General features: G+C 40.5%; 1 protein-coding gene across 3 annotated transcripts in view; it reads left to right on the top strand.

Annotated features, from left to right (window-relative positions):
* The window catches only part of SYTL1 (synaptotagmin like 1), an 81210-nt gene extending 67116 nt beyond the window's left edge, over positions 1-14094 (top strand). For all 3 annotated transcript variants that reach the window (XM_089686241.1, XM_089686243.1, XM_089686244.1), the window contains 6 exons: positions 864-966; positions 2170-2331; positions 6432-6510; positions 10412-10511; positions 10688-10893; positions 12013-14094. In XM_089686241.1, coding sequence (XP_089542367.1) covers positions 864-966; positions 2170-2331; positions 6432-6510; positions 10412-10511; positions 10688-10893; positions 12013-12149 — 787 coding nt within the window. In that variant the 3' untranslated portion in view covers positions 12150-14094. The remainder of the gene's footprint in view (positions 1-863; positions 967-2169; positions 2332-6431; positions 6511-10411; positions 10512-10687; positions 10894-12012) is intronic.
* The last annotated feature ends 2330 nt before the right edge of the window (positions 14095-16424 follow it).

Below are 16424 nucleotides of genomic sequence, written 5' to 3'. Positions count from 1 at the left end.
CCTAAAGTTGGACTTGATATTTATGTTCAACCCCTTGAATTAAAGCTTAAGGTCTGCACTTCAAATTCATTCGGATTGTTTAATTTTAATTTTTTCTGGTGGCATGCAGAGCGAAAAGTATGAATATTGGGCCTGTGTTCAAATATATATGGACCTAACTGTATATCCACAACTTATCCCAAAATCTTATCAATGACCAGATCCACTGGATCTAATCCTGGTACATCAGGCCAGCTTCCCTACACCCTTTCAAACTTGGAAGAGCAGCCACGGTGTTCATAAATTACTTTTTCATACCTTAGGGTGGTACCCTTATGGTCAATCCTTTCCCTAAGGGATGGAGGAGAGTTACTCTTCCAGTGAGAAAGTATAGTTTTGCGTGCTTGAAACAGTGCCCTGGAAACAGCTTCTTTTATAAAGGCATCCAAAATAATATCATCTAGAATCCCCATCAAACAACGCGTCGGGTCAGAAGGTATATCTGTCTGGAATACACTGTTAATCGTGGCAAGAACATATGTCTTGTATCTGTGCAATTTGGGGCACCTGCACAACATATGTATTAGATCCCAACGGTCCCTATTGCATTTAGGGCATATCGGGTCAGACAAAAGACCCATTTTGAACAGTTTTACAACAATGTAATGCACTCGTAATATGAGATACAGTTGTGAGAGGCACTGGGAGGCATTAAGGGAACTGGCATATACAGCTTTCAGTGCATTTTCCCACTGTTCTCCAGGCAAAGCCGTTTTTTTTTTAAACACTTGATGTTGTTTTAATTATTTGCAGAAAAGGATCATTTAATTCTTCTGTTTTAGCCATGACCCATAGTACCATCTTTTTCTTTCCTATAACACCAGATATGTAAAATGTTATTTACTACCTGATAAATCCGTACAAGGCAAGAGAAAAACAAAGGTAAAGAAGAAGACCCTGGATCCACTTTTCAATGAGACTCTGAAGGTCAGTGTAACTGTGCAATAACCTCAATCTTCTCAATTCATGCTGTGTGTCTGCACAGTGTCCTGTACCTGAATGGCCAGCCAAAGGATGCAAACTGACCATGCTAGGGCTGGCCATACATTATACAATTTTCTTGAGAATTTTGCTTTAGATTTACCAAAAACCATATAATATGAGTTCAAACCTAAACAACACTTTCAATTGTGTCCAATTAGGCAGGCCCTTGCACTACATAGTTGAAGGTAAATCTAAAGGTAATTGGGCAGAAATTGGACAGAAAATTGTATAGTGTATGGCCAGCCTTACAGATCAGCTTTTGTGCTTTGCGTAAGGAAGAAAGGTTACTGGCAGGATCAACCAGATACTTCAGATGGAAGGAGTAGATAAAAATGATAGAGACTATGATTTATAAAATACAAATATGTGAACTCACACCTACAGTAGAAGAAAAGGGTATTTAAGGTAACATATACTTTAAAATGATCATCTGTATTCAGAATTATATAAATTAGGTGTAAATAAATGATTGTGCTGATAATTGTCATCTGCAGTAATACAGACTTTGGTGGCAAAATTCATCTTCACAATCTTGCTGCAAAGCATAACAGGCACTATATAAGTGGACACTAGAGAGATGACATTTGCTTTTTCCATGTTGTTTCATAGTTTGATGCACAATACAGCACGGTTCAAAAACACAAAGGCATAGCTAAGTTCTAATATTAGACAGCCATGTTGTCATGAGCTTTAAATAAATATACCAGTCCCTATGCCTTCTATACTTTTCAAACACAATTCTTTTTTTCAGAAAATGAACCATAGATGTTTTATTCTTCCATCTTTTGAGAAGCAATTGCATGGCAACAGTTAAACTCTAATCCTAGGTTGAATTTATAATCTATTGTGTACTTGGAGTATAAATTATGTAAAGGTTCCATGCTAAAGTACGAAGACTTGATATGGCGTGACATATAAATGCAGATATTGTGCTGAATTTATGAGCATAATTCTGTTCATTACAAACTATTTACTTTGGCTAAGATGATTTAATTTTACACAACAGTTGGCTGGACATGTGAGACTATAGGTAGAGCTAATCATGGACCATATTTTATAGGTTAACATAGTATTTAATGGATGCTTATTAAATCTTTGAGCCACAGATGGTGTTTGTGATACATAGTGTCTCTTCCTGTGTGACAGTACAAACTTGAGAGATCGGAAATACAAAGTCGTTTTCTAAACCTGTCCGTGTGGCATCGGGGATCATTGGCACGGAACGTTTTTCTAGGAGAGGTAGAACTGGATCTTGCAACCTGGGACTGGACCCAAACTCAACCAGCTTGGCACAACCTTCAGCCTAGGGTGAGTTTTCATGAAATGATGTTGCTATTAGGTAACTTTCCAAGATCCATTTAGGATACATGGAGCTAAATTCACTGGTACAATCTGAAGGGTTATGTTTAAAAGCACATCATTCCGTAACCAATTCCAGGAGAGAGAGAAAGACAGACACAAACAAAATAGCAGCAAGGGGCCAAGCAGTACTGCCTTTGGGCACATTATACCTATATTTAACATGTAACATGCTCAATTCCCCCCCACCTCCCGATAACCCCCCTCCCTCCCTGTGATAGTGGGCAGGGGTTCCTTTCCCCACATTGGTTGTCACATTTCAAAATCACCATGACTCTGCTGGGTTCCCTTTGCACAGCCATATCATTCATTTACAGCAACCTGTGAGAAAACAACAAGTCCCATCTTCCACTGTGGCAGACAGCTTGTAGTTCTCAATGGACTGCTAGGGCACTGATGACCACCCCTGTAGTCCATTTACAAGCCTTCAAACAGAAAGCCTTTACAGAGGTTCCACCAGAAAGCTGTAGGACTTGTCTACAGGAGCCTGACATTGCACCTGTGACCCACTGATCATGTATGCAGTGCTTTGCAGGCTTCTGCAGGAAAAAAATAATAAATACACATTTTTTTCTGCAAAAATATGTGCATGTATTATTTTTTTCTGCAAAGGTAAAGTTGGCACTTATGAGCAGTAAAAAGATAACTAGTTGACATGCACTTAACTGTTCAGTTTAAGCAATTAGATTGTGTACAGGCACACAGTGAACTTACATGTGGAAATTTTGGAAACTTTTGATTGCATGATTTTGAGCTTTCCATGGTAATATGCTCTTCGCCTTCCTAAGTGAAAACTAATTAAACTGGGGTGAACATTGAATGAAAATACCTTTGCACCGCTATTGTAGTGGTTTACTTCACTTTCACAGCAATTCTGGTTGATTTGTGATTCAAAACTGGAAAACAAATGAAACATTAATTGGCAGATTGTTGTGTTTTCCGTTTCACATGGCTTAATTTAATGCTGATACTAAGCTTCCAGGGCTTCCGGAAATCTTGTAAAGTGATAACCTACTTTGCTCTGCCTGTGTGATATTATTTGCATTGTTTTTACCTCTCACTGTGGACTACAAAACATTCCTAAAATATGGAGATAAGGAGGGAGGCTAGGTATTCATAGCATACTTTCTCAGCTACATTGACAACACTGGTCCTCTACAGATACAGTACAGAGAGCCAGAATTGTCACCCTAAGACAAGAGGTGTTTTACCACAAAATCACCAGGTGAATATAAAGCCTAAAAAAAGAAAAATAATGCAGCCACCACATTTATGATAAACTGCAATATACTAAAATATAAACTTTGCGAATTTGCATTTTCTGAAAAGTCATGAATAACACCTGTAATGTTTGTAATATGTATGAAATGTAATTTTCTATTGCCTTTTGCAGAGCGAATTAAAATTCCCTTAACAATGAAGTAATTGAACAAATAAGGCCATGACCATGTCATGTCAATTTTTGATCAATGATGTCACTCGGGAGACCCCCACTTTTTGTTTATTTTAGTGGTGGGGACCGAGAGATGTTATTTGGCACGGAGGAAGCAACGGGATTGGTCATGTCTTGTCTTGGCAGAACAAACACCCATTTTTTCGGTCAGTTGCTGAGCCTCCCAAATAGTGAATGAACCTGCAGCTCTGCAGCAGTGATGGGCTTGATTTTCGAGTCAAAATTAAGTTCGCCCACCGCACCCCACAATGTATGCGCTCTGTCAAAGGTCAGGTGCAATGGCCATTCACAGCACAATTGGGCGGAGTTAGCAGTGACCTCACCACTAGCTCTGCCCAATTATTTACATCAAATGGCAATGGCAAATGGCAGATAGCGTCGTGATTGATGTAGGATCTACTTCGGGGGACATATTTTTATTTTTGTATTTTTAAAAAAGGACTAGCCAAAGACTGTCTACTGTCATTTTTTTACACCACACTTTTTTTTGTGAATGAGAAGTGGTACTATGGACCCCATGCTCATTCACATAGAGGTGGGCTGGGGTCTGCGGGCCCCCTTGTTAAAGGCTCAGGAGAGGGGGGGCAGTCACTCTTCCCACCCTTTCCTGACCTGCTGGGCTGCATGCTTAGATCAGGGTCTGGTATGGATTTTGGGGGGACCCCAAGCCATTTTTCGCATGGGAATTCCCCTCCAAACTCATACCAGGGCTTGTATAGATGGGGGGACCCACATCTTTTTTTTGTTGCTTATTTTTTTAATGCCAGCAATTCTTTTTCTTTTTAATTCAGCTTGTCAGCAGGGAACCCTGCTGACTGATGATACATTACTGCATGGTTTTCACTATTAAAATAAAGCGCTTTCAGTACCTGAAATAAATAAAAATACTGCATGACTTAAAATGCTGTGCAGTGTCTTACTGCATGCTTGCATACTCGGATGCAGTAAGATACAGCTTAGTGAATTGTCCCCTGGATTTGAAGTTTACAGTTGAACTTTCCTTAGGTTCTAATGTTGAACCGCGAACTGAACAGGGAGGTGTATGGCCCATCACTAGTATTAACTAGTTGCCGACCGCAGATAGCCGAATGACGGCTTCACTGTGGCCGGCCAGTTCTGGGTGGACGTCATATGACGTCCCCCCAGAACGCGCTCTCCTGCGCGCCCCAGGGGGCGCCCACCCGGCGATCTCCATGATCGCTGTGTCCTATGGACACAGCTGATCACGTGATGTGGTAAAAGGCCGATCCCAGCGGCCTTTTACCACGTGATCAGCGGTGTCCAATGACACGCTGATCACAGGGAAATGCAAGTGCCGGTTCTCGGCTGCACTTTCCTCACGCTGTCAGATCGTGAGGAAAGTACTGCCGAGAACCGGCAGTTGTCACAGCGGGGATCGGCACCGATCATCAGGACACTGATGATCAGTGCCCTGATGATCGGTGCCCAGCAGTGCCACCCGCAAGTTCCGCCCACCTGTGCCCAGCAGTGCGCCCACTAGCTCCGCCCACCTGTGCCCAGCAGATCACCCACCTGTGCCCAGCAGTGCACCCACCTGTGCCCAGCAGTGCACCCACCTGTGCCACTCTGCAGTGTCACACACCTGTGCCCAGAAGTGCCACCTACCTGTGCCCAGAAGTGCCACCCACCTGTGCCCACCCACCTGTGCCCACCAGTGCCACCCACCTGTGCCCACCCACCAGTGCTGCCCACCAGTGCCACCCACCAGTGCAGCCCAGCAGTGCTGCCAGTCAGTGCCACCAGTCAGTGCCCAGGGGTTGTGCCAGTCAGTGCCGCCAGTCAGTGCCCAGCAGTGATGCAAGTCAGTGCCGTCTATCAGTACCCATCATCAGTGTCACCTATCAGTGCCGCCTATCAGTGCTGCATATTAGTGCCGCCTATCCGTAACACCTCATTAGTGCTGTCTATCAGTGCCGCCTATCCGTGCCACCTCATTAGTACTGCCTATCAGTGCCCTTTAGTGCTGCCTATCAGTGCCAATCAGTGCCGCCTATCAGTGCCCATCAGTGCTGCCTCATCAACGCACATCAGTGAAGGAGAAAAAATACCTGTTTGAAAAATTTTATAATAGAAAAAAAGAAAAAATTTTTTTTTCAAATTTTTTGCAATTTTTATTTATAGCGCAAAAAGTAAAGCGCCCAGTGGCAATTAAATACCACCAAAAGAAAGCTCTATTTGTGAGAAAAAAATGATCAAAATTTCATATGGTTACAATGTTGCATGACCGCGCAATTGTCAATCAAAGTGCGGCAGCGCTGAAAGCTGAAAATTGGCCTGGTAAGGAAGGGGGTATAAGTGCCTGGTAGGCAAGTGGTTAAGCTATCTATGGTGGAATATTCTTAAGGCTTTTCTTTTTCCTCCTAGAATTGAGTGTTGGGGAATGTTACATTCTCCCTACAAAAGGCAATAGAAACTGACATTTCACACATATTACGAATATTACGGATATTGTGACTTTCACGCAACTGCTGAGCTATTCACAAAGCAAAACGTAGATGACCCCTTAGTTTTATTATGACTTTTTCAAAACCTAGTTATCATGGTGCAGACATATGATCTATCATATCTCCCACAGACTCCACTCTCACCAGAATTCTTATATAGTCGGGGAAGACTTAACTTGGCGGCCAAGTTTACTCCTCAGGGAGCTGAAGGTAAGTTTGTATTGCTTTATTGTCCATAAAATGAGAGTAAAAAGAAGCAGAGAAACAAATATTGTACATTAAGAGAAATGTAAGTGTAAAGTAATTGTAAATCCAAGTTCTGTTCTGTTTTTCCCAAATTAGAAGTATTCCAAATCTGCAATATTTTGTTGTGGTAGAAACATATTTTTGTTATCTTTTAATAAAGGAAAAAAACTATTTTGATATAAGGTGTTAGATCAAGAAATTGTTAAATCTCAGGTTGGAGATGCAAATAAATATGTCCATTAAGGGACACAGGATTAGTAGGTAATCTGAGACCAATGGATTTTCATGCTGCCTTCAGTGAATTGGGACACAAAAAAATATTAAGCCAGTCACCTGTATAACTCTGCCTCCAACTTTCATGCCTCAGCTTTTTGCTAATATTCTAGGTTGGTTAGATGAAAATTCTAACTATATTTTTACTTTTCCTTCTCTTGTATAAACATACTTTCTACTTCATAGATTTTTTTTCCCCTTCAGTCAAGACATCTATATTGTACTTGAGTTGGTCTCAATCAAGCAGTCTTCCGGAACGGCATATCCTCAGCAATAGCTTTGGAGGCCCTACCTGGACTCTGCTGGACTGAAGATTGCAAGACTATCTTGAATTGTGATCTTCGGGAAGTGAGCTTTGTAAAATACACCTTAATCATAATACCGCTACCAGGAGACACTTTTATGTTTTCCATATGCCTATGATAGTGTTGTTAGGCACACTTTAAGAGTCCATGCACACTGGGCTTAAAAATTGCTGCTTCTACAGGAGTTTTGCATTTTTCCTGTAGAAACTGCTCAATGTTATCCTATGTGTCCATGCATATTAGGATGTTTAGAGGCATATTTTAAGCTCTGCATTTAGAGGCAGAAAGTAAAACCCTTCTGGTTGTTTTTTTGTGAGTTTTCTGGCAAAACGTTCCTAAACGCGTATACAAAAACGCTCTATATGAGTGTTTTTTCCTGCCAAGAGAAAGGGCGTTTTTAAAGCCTGGTATGCATGGACCCTTAATGTGAGTTTTTGGATTTTATCTTTGAAACAAAGTCTTTTTAGCAGTTTTCACTATGAGAAGTTTGCTCTCTCTTCTTTGAACATATTGCAACATACACTCCTCAAAAAAATTAAAGGAATACTTTGAGAACACATCAGATTTCAATGTGGAAAAATATTGTGCTGGATATCTATACTGATATGGATTGGGTAATGTGTTAGGAATGTAAGGATGCCCCATAGTTTGATGGAAATGAAAATGATCAACCTACAGAGGACTGAATTCAAAGACAGACCGAAAATCAAAGTGAAAAAATGATGCAGCAGGCTAGTCCATTTTGCTGAAATTTCATTACAGCGACTCAAAATGGTACTCAGGCATGCATATAAGCACGTGGGGGCCATACAAACTACTGACAATTTTGGGGCATGCTCCTAATGAGACGACGAAGGGTGTCCTGGGGTATTTCCTCCCAGATCTGGACCAGGGCATCACTGAGCTCCTGGACAGCCTGAGGTGCAACCTGGTGGCATCGGATGGACCAATACATGATATCTTAGAGGTGTTCTATTGGATTTAGGTCAGGTGAGTGTGGGCCCTTTCAATGGTATCAATTCCTTCATTTTCCAGAAACTGCATGCTCCCGCCACATGAGGCCGGGCATTGTCATGCACCAGGAGGAACCCAGGACTCACTGCACTAACGAGGGGTCTGATAATGGGTCCAAGGATTTCATCCCGATACCTAATGGCAGTCAGGGTGCCATTGTCTAGCCTGTAGAGGTCTGTGAAGCCCTCCATGGATATGTCTCCCCAGACCATCACTTACCCACCACCAAAACAGTAATGCTGATTGATGTTACAGGCAGCATAATGTTCTCCAAGGCTTCTCCAGATCCTTTGATGTCTGTCACATGTGCTCAGGGTGAACCTGCACTCATCTGTGAAAAGCACAGGGCATCAGTGGTAGACCTGCCAATTCTGGTGTTCAATGGCAAATGCCACTTGAGCTCTATGGTGTTGGGTAGTGAGCACAGGGCCCACTAGAGGACATCAGGTCCTCAGGCTACCCTCATGAAGTCTGTTTCTGATTGTTTGGTCAGAGACATTCACACCAGTTGCCTGCTGGAGGTCATTTTGTAGGGCTCTAGCAGTGCTCATCCTCTTCCTCCAAAGGAGCAGACACCGGTCCTGCTGATGGGTTAAAGATCTTCTATGGCCCTGTCCAGCTCTCCTAGAGTAACTGCCTGTCTCCTGTAATCTCCTCCATGCTCTTGAAGCTGTGCTGAGGAACACAGCAAACCTGGCAATGGCACTTATTGATGTGCCATCCTGGAGGAGTTTGACTGCGTGTGCAACCTCTGTAGGATCCAGGTATTGCCTCATGCTACCAGTAGTGACACTGGTAGCAAAACTAGTGAAAAACAGTCATAAAAGATGAGAAGTGAAAAAAATGTCAGTGACCTCCACCTGTAAAACTATTCCTGTTTTGGGGGCCGTCTCATTGTTGCCCATCTAGTGCACCTGTTGGTAATCTGAAACTGATTAACAACCCCCTCTGCTACTTAACTGACCAGATCAATATCCCAGGAGTTTTCTTGACTTCATGCTATACTCTGATTAAAAAGTGTTCCTTTAATTTTTTTGAGCAGTGTATATTTTCTTAATGAATCAAAGTGGCAGATGAGTTCCTACTTACCATTTGACATGAAGATTCTGACATCCTGAGTCAGATTGCTGCTGATTTGCATGCATTTTTTGACCTTCCTAAAAATAAGGGTTATATCATAAATTGAACTGCTTTCCATAGGCAGTGGATTGACATATGCAGATGTATTTGAAAGATGAAGATGCAGATGCATTTGAAGATGAATTTGAGTTGAAAGGCAGTGAAGAAAAAATAACTTTTATTAGGATCAATGCTGATTTATGTTACTTGTATATTTGAACAGATTTTTTTTATTTTTAGGAATTTTGTATTGATGATATGAGTTATAATCACTTCCTTATTTCTTTGGTGCATATATACATATATATGATACCTGTTTAAAAAAAATCAGAGGACAGTACTGCTGCTTCGGCTGACCTCAGTCCATACTCTCCCTTACTTTTCCGTGGAGCTGTTCACCAGTAACCCCAGGGGAAAATCATGGCATTATTTTGGATTCTGAGATTCCTGTTGTTATAGGACAGCCTTTTTCAATCAGGGTGACATAGTCGATGCCTGTGTGCATATGGCTACCATTTTGGTTGACGTCTACTGCTGCCTGACAAGCTGATTCTGTCTGTCTTGCACCAGTCTTTGCACATGCTGATCCGACTGCCACAGGTTTGGAGGGGCATTTGAGTGGTATTATGTTTATTGTTTTGGGCTGCATGTGATTTCTGCATTGTTGAATTTACCCATTGATTACTGCTTGACCCTCAGTTTGGACTGCTGTTGGACATATCATTCGTCTAAGATTTTCTGCTATTCCTGTGTCCCTCAATCAATAAAAATAATAAAGAAAATACATTTTTGTACTTATCGTAAAATCCATTAAGGAAAGGGACACATAACCCAGAAGTAACACTTTGCTTTTCTAGAGCACATTTCCATATATTTGATTACCATTTTTGGCCAGCGCCATAGTATGTAAAGCAGGTTGCTGGTCCCTTCTACATCTATGATATATAAGATCAGAGATGGTTTCCAAATTGTAAAGTCCTTTTGTTGTATATTGAACAAGAAAATGTATAGTAATAACAAAGTTATTAACAATATATGCTTCTTTTTGCTGCCCTATTTAAAGGCAAAAGTTAAATTCAGGGAAAACCAAATATTAAAAAGTTGAGTGGAACCAGCTGAAGTCTGATGCAAATCTGCATTTTTCTTTCCCTCAGGTTTAGGTCTTCCACCTTCTGGAGAACTTCACATTTGGGTAAAGGAAGCTCAGCAGCTTGTTCCCCATAAAGCAGGGCGTGTCAGCTCTTATGTAAAATGGTAAAGTAACTATTATATTTTTCAACCTTGTCATTGTGTTTACTGATTTATGTTGGTATGCTACCATAAGTCCTTGTTACTGCTTTGTCCTATTATTTGATTATTTTACTTTCTATGCAAGTCCTTGGTTACCTTACCTACCACCAATTTCTCAGTCATGTTCATGCATTGTCTAGTTGTGTCCTCCCAGATGACAGTCCATCCAGTATTCAACGTACAAGAGTAATTCCACGTAGTCTACGGCCACTGTACAATCATACAATGGTATATGATGGTTTCCGTTCAGAGGACCTGTCTGAAGCCTGTGTGGAGTTCACAGTCTGGGACCAAGGAACCATATCTAGTAAACCACTGGGAGGCATTCGTCTCAGCACAGGCAAAGGTAAACTCTTCTGTATATCTCCTTTATTCTTCTGTCATATCTCTATCAGGATATCAAAGATGTAAGTGTAGCCTGTGCAGAGGACTAATCAGTTAGACTGGCCGCTGCTAGAAAAACCCCAAATGTGAACAAATGTGTAAGTTCAAATATAAAAGTTGCTGCGCTGCCTCTACTAAACAATTGTGGATAAATAAACAACCTACTGCATAAAGGGTCCCTACAAATGTGCATATGTTTCAATGCCCTATGGGCTGACAATTAAAACAAAAACCAATATGTATATTCAACGTGCTCAAACGAAAATAGTGCTAAAAATAGCAAATATACAATGCAATCAAACGGTGTATAAAGGTAATTTGAAACCAATGTGTAGTCCCAATAATTATGCAAACGTATGAAAGTTCCAAAGAAATCTTCTTCTCCATAGCAATTCTCTGTGTGAAGTGCTCCAATTAGTGCTCCCTCCCCAGTGCCCCATTCACCACATATAATTGACCACCTGGAATGTGCGCTGCGTTGTGGTGCGTTTCCGCACATTTACATATGTTTGCTTGTGTTTGTCATGCAAAAATGCAGCTTGCTGTACTTTTTTTCACTGCACTGCAATGGTGTAAACTGTGGCCATAGGATAACCAGGATTTTGGGCTGTCTATGCAGTAGAGATATGTTAAAAAATGCATCCCAGTTCATCTGGTGCGAATAGGCCCTAAACCAGTAATCAGACTGAAAGAGGAAGGTCAGGGACTGGAAGCCAATGAAGAGGGTTGCATGCAAAAGAAAAACTGACAAGGAACATGCTAATAGGAGGAAAAAAAAAGCAAAAGTAGAAGGCTGATCGATAAGTCAGCTTTGTGCACTGTCCATTCGGCAGGCTAGAAGTGTACACCGTTGTATTGCTTGATTATATGTGGTCTCATCTATCTGGCTGTACTGTGTCATGAGGTTGTATACATTTCTGGACTGGATGGAAAGACATACAAACTCTTTAGCAAATAAAACGTCTCACGTATATGTATGTATTTTGTGTATGTAGCTGTTTACATGGAGTTCACCTTTAAAGGTTTCATTTTAAGAATGAGGTGATAAGTCAATTAGTGGATCTGTTTTTATGTGTTCCAGGTAATAGTTATGAAGTCCCTGTGAGCTGGATGGATTCTACAGAACAGGAGAAGAAATTTTGGGAATCAGTCTTAAACAAACCAGGAGAATGGTTAGAAGTAACACTGCCATTAAGACAGAATCTGACCCCTCGTTAGCATGCAGGTAGTTGTGGCATGAAATTCCATTTCTGATTCAACACATGAACTTACAATGCCTGACAATGAAACACGAAGTGACTTCTTAAACACCTAGAACCAAAAGGACTTTTGGATGATTTTATGCTGTCCAGTGGGTTAATATTCCTTTGGAAAAGCTCAACTGTATTTTAACTGATAAACAGGTTATGACTGTTAGATTGGCCCGCCATGATGCCAACTTAATCCAAAGTAAAATAGGATAATCATCACAGTGGCACTGCCATTAACAAATATAGATGTAGTAAAACCCATGTCATATTAACTAGAAAAGATGTAGTCTTTTATTATGTGTGTGTTTTAAGACTTGGTTATGTATATAGATAGTCCTATGACTATGTTTGAGATGTAAAAGCAATTATTTAAAAAAGGCAGGCAGTGCAATGACTGTATATTCTAATATAAAATGTTCTAAAGACGCCTCCATATCAGTGCGCAAAATTCTTTGGAATGATCAATTAGTAACCAGATTATCCTGGGATGCATAATGTGTTTCTCTACACACTTGTTAGATTATGAAACTGCCCCAACCTTCCTCAGAAAGGATTGTTGACCTATGATTGCACTTTGGAAGATGAACATGCATACGTACTGTACGTTTTGTGACACTTAAAGGATAATTTTAGTCGAAACCTTTATCTTGTGCTAAGTATAATTTTAGCCGAAACCTTTATCTCGTGTTAAAGGATAATTTTAGCCGAAACCTTTATCTCGTGTTAAAGGATAATTTTAGCCGAAACCTTTATCTCGTGTTAAAGGATAATTTTAGCCGAAACCTTTATCTGGTGTTAATGGATAATGTTAGCCGAAACTTTTATCTCGTGTTAAAGGATAATTTTAGCTGAAACCTTTATCTTGTGTTAAAGGATAAATTTAGCCGAAACTTTTATCTGGTGTTCAGGATAATTTTAGCTGAAACTTTTATGTTGTATTAAAGGATAATTTTAGCCGAAACTTTTATCTCATTTTAAAGGTTAATTTTTGCAGAAACCTTTATCTCGTTTTAAAGAATAATTTTAGCCAAAACCTTTATCACATGTTAAAGGATAATTTTAGCCAAAACCTTTATCTCTTGTTGAAGGATAATTTAAGCCAAAACCTTTATCTCATGTTAAAGGATAATTTTAACCAAAACCTTTATCTCTTGTTAAAGGATCATTTTAGCCAAAACCTTTATCTCATTTTAAAGGATAATTTTAGCCAAAACCTTTATCTTGTGTTAAATAAAGCGGGGCATTGTTAAAACCTCTGTAAGTAAGCTAGAGGAATACATTGACAGTTGTCACTGGGGCATGTAAAATTTGATATTTTCCTTTACCTTTTTTGTCTAGATGACAGTGGTTACCAAGAAAGACAGTAAGAGTGATTCTCTGAACAGGGAGAGAAACATAAATACCCAAGAGAGGTTTTTACTTTTCCCCACTTTACCCTAAACTTTCAAAAGTTTCCACTTCTAAAACTCCTTCATAATCTTATTCAGTGTGAAAATGCATAGCACAGTGACCTGTGCAAAGTGCCGTAAGCTGTAGTAACCAACCATTTCATAATTGAGCTGATTGCAGTAATCTGGAAACTGATTGGCTGCTATGTAATACCGTCATATCGAAGAGCCTAAACATCTGCTTAATAAATCAGGCATATTAAGGTTTGCTTCAACTTGTCTGATTCAAGAAAGCAGTAAAAAGATTAATGATGATGTGAAAATGTATCATTCCATCAGAACAGACACTTCTTGTCATTAGATCATTTAAGAGATGATTTCTTATTGGTTTCTCCATTACTCTTTGAGCTGACTTAGTGAATAAGGTTCAGAAATGCAAAAAGCACACCACAACATCCAGTAGCCTGCAGCAAACATAATTTATGGTTCAGTGATCTGACAACAATAAACTAAATTATGATTGTTTGTTTGTGGTTATTCTTCTTTGCATTGCCTCTCTGAAACGAACACATACACTTGCATAAAAAGCAGAGAAAAATGTGGATTGCTTTCCTAAATTTGCCTTCCTTCAAGAACATGTTTGCATGTATGCAGGTAACGTGATTCAGCAAGTGCCTCTTACTACAATGGAAAAATCCTTCACACTCCAGCTGTCAGCCATCATTGTTGATGAAGTAAGATTAAAATGTCCAACACCAGAAGCTCAGAGAGCGAAAAAAAAAACTTTCTTGTATTAAAAAGGTATGGGCGCAAGAGAAGGAGCTGTTGTACTAATCAATAGGAAGGCTTCTTAAATATATTTTACTTATTTCAGGTACTTATATAGCGCTGTTAATTTACGCAGCGCTTTACATATATATTGTACATTCACATCAGTTCCTTCCCTCAAGGAGCATACAATCTAAGGTCCCTAACTCACATTCATGCTCACACACATTAAGGCAATTTAGACAGGAAAAACAAAAACAGCTGTAAAGACAGACTGTGAAGAAGGCGGTTCTAAATAAACCCAAGCAGAGTAGTATATTGCAGTTTAATACAAAAACCTTTATTACAAACCTTAATCAAAAAAGTGAAACCTTGCAAGGTAATCAAACATATAAATACAAAACAGTAAATTTAAAATAAGCAGTCCGGACTGCGATATCAACAGGCTCAAACGAATGCCACTGAGCAGCCATCCACACTCATTTTGATGATATGTGGATGGCTGCTCAGTGGCATTCATTTGAGCATCCATGTGGATCCTGGCTGCTTTAATTGATGTTACTGACTGCTTGTTGATATCGCAGTCTGGACTGCTTATTTTAAATGTACTGTTGTGTGTTTTATATATTTGATTAACTTGCAAGGTTTCACTTTTTTGATTAAGGTTTGTAATAAAGGTTTTCATATTAAACTGCAATATACTACTCTGCTTGGGTTTATTTAGAACTGCCTTCATCACAGCCTGTCTTTACGGCTGTTTTGTTTTGCATTTTGCTCAGTTATAACCCACATCTTCATTTATGGTGAGTCAGAGAGTCATTATGTAGGCTGACCTGACTAGTTCAGTGGCTATTTTTTCATTGCAATTTAGACAGGAGCCAGTTAACCTACCAGCATGTCTTTGGAGTGTGGGAGGAAACCAGAGGTCCCGGAGAAAACCCACGCAGGCACAGGGAGAACATGCAAACTCCAAGCAGGTAGTGTTGTGATTGCGATTCAAACCAGCGACCCTAGTGCTGCCAGCTATGAGGCTATGAGGATAGATTGACTATATTTATTCTTCCATGAGAAGAGATGAGTAAAGTTTAATACAATAGCCAAATTTTTTTTTTTTTTTTTTTATCCGAGTACTTGCAGATTACAACTTTCAATATTGTTGGTTCTTGCCCTGTCAGTGATTCCTCCCAAATCTTCCAGTCTTCATGGAAAAGAGTTACCAGTGGACAGTACAGTCTCAGTTAGGGCTCATTCAGATGGCAAATTAGTGCCGTCCTCTGTGCAGAGTCATTGACAGATGCATCTACCTCAGAGCTGCGTGCAGGTAGCCCATAGAGTGAATGAACACAAGGCGCCAGCACAGACACGACTGCATGTCAAAGTTTGACATGCGGAACAGATGGCTAGGATTAAGCTATCCACTTTACAGTACGGCAAGTATTCTGGGGGCTTAGCAGTTTCTGACCCCAGGGATGTATTTCCTGGCGGCACAACTTCAACACCTAGTAGGATGGGACTTACTGGATACCGGGATCCTATCATGGAACTAATCTCCCTTTTAGATCTTACTCTCTCTGCTCTCTCCCACCTAGAAATGGCTCTACCAGCCCTCCCTCCTCAAGCCCCCACCGCGGATCTCCTAAAGAGTCTGTGGCGAACTGTGAAAACTTCTCTTCATGTTACCGGCAGGGGTGGACTGACCATTCGAGCACTCGGGCACTGCCCGAGGCCCGGGGTCAGTAGGGGGCCCCATGAAATGCCCCTGGTACCTTTTATAAGCTTTTTTGAGCGTGGGCAAGGACACAGGGGCCCCATGATCCCCTATTGCCTGGGGGCCTCATCAGTTGTCAGTCCGCCCCTGGTTACCGGGTATCTGTCCAGTACCCTGCTATGGCATAACACTAATTATACAGAATTAGCTAAATTAGAAAGATTCCAAGATTGGAGGGAAAAAAAGGATTAAAATTTGTGGCTCAGCTGTATTCTGGGGAAACACTACAGTCCTTTGCACAACTTCAAACTGAATTTGCACAAACAATTTTACCAGTATCTTCAAGTACGCTGCGCTTAGCAAGCCCAATCTCTCCTCT

The sequence above is a fragment of the Staurois parvus genome, unplaced genomic scaffold (assembly GCF_062004578.1).
Source record: "Staurois parvus isolate SC_StPar_1 unplaced genomic scaffold, SC_StPar_1.0 ptg000394l, whole genome shotgun sequence".
In the NCBI taxonomy this organism is placed as follows: Eukaryota; Metazoa; Chordata; class Amphibia; order Anura; family Ranidae; genus Staurois; species Staurois parvus.
This window is presented reverse-complemented; position numbering and strand designations above follow the sequence as displayed.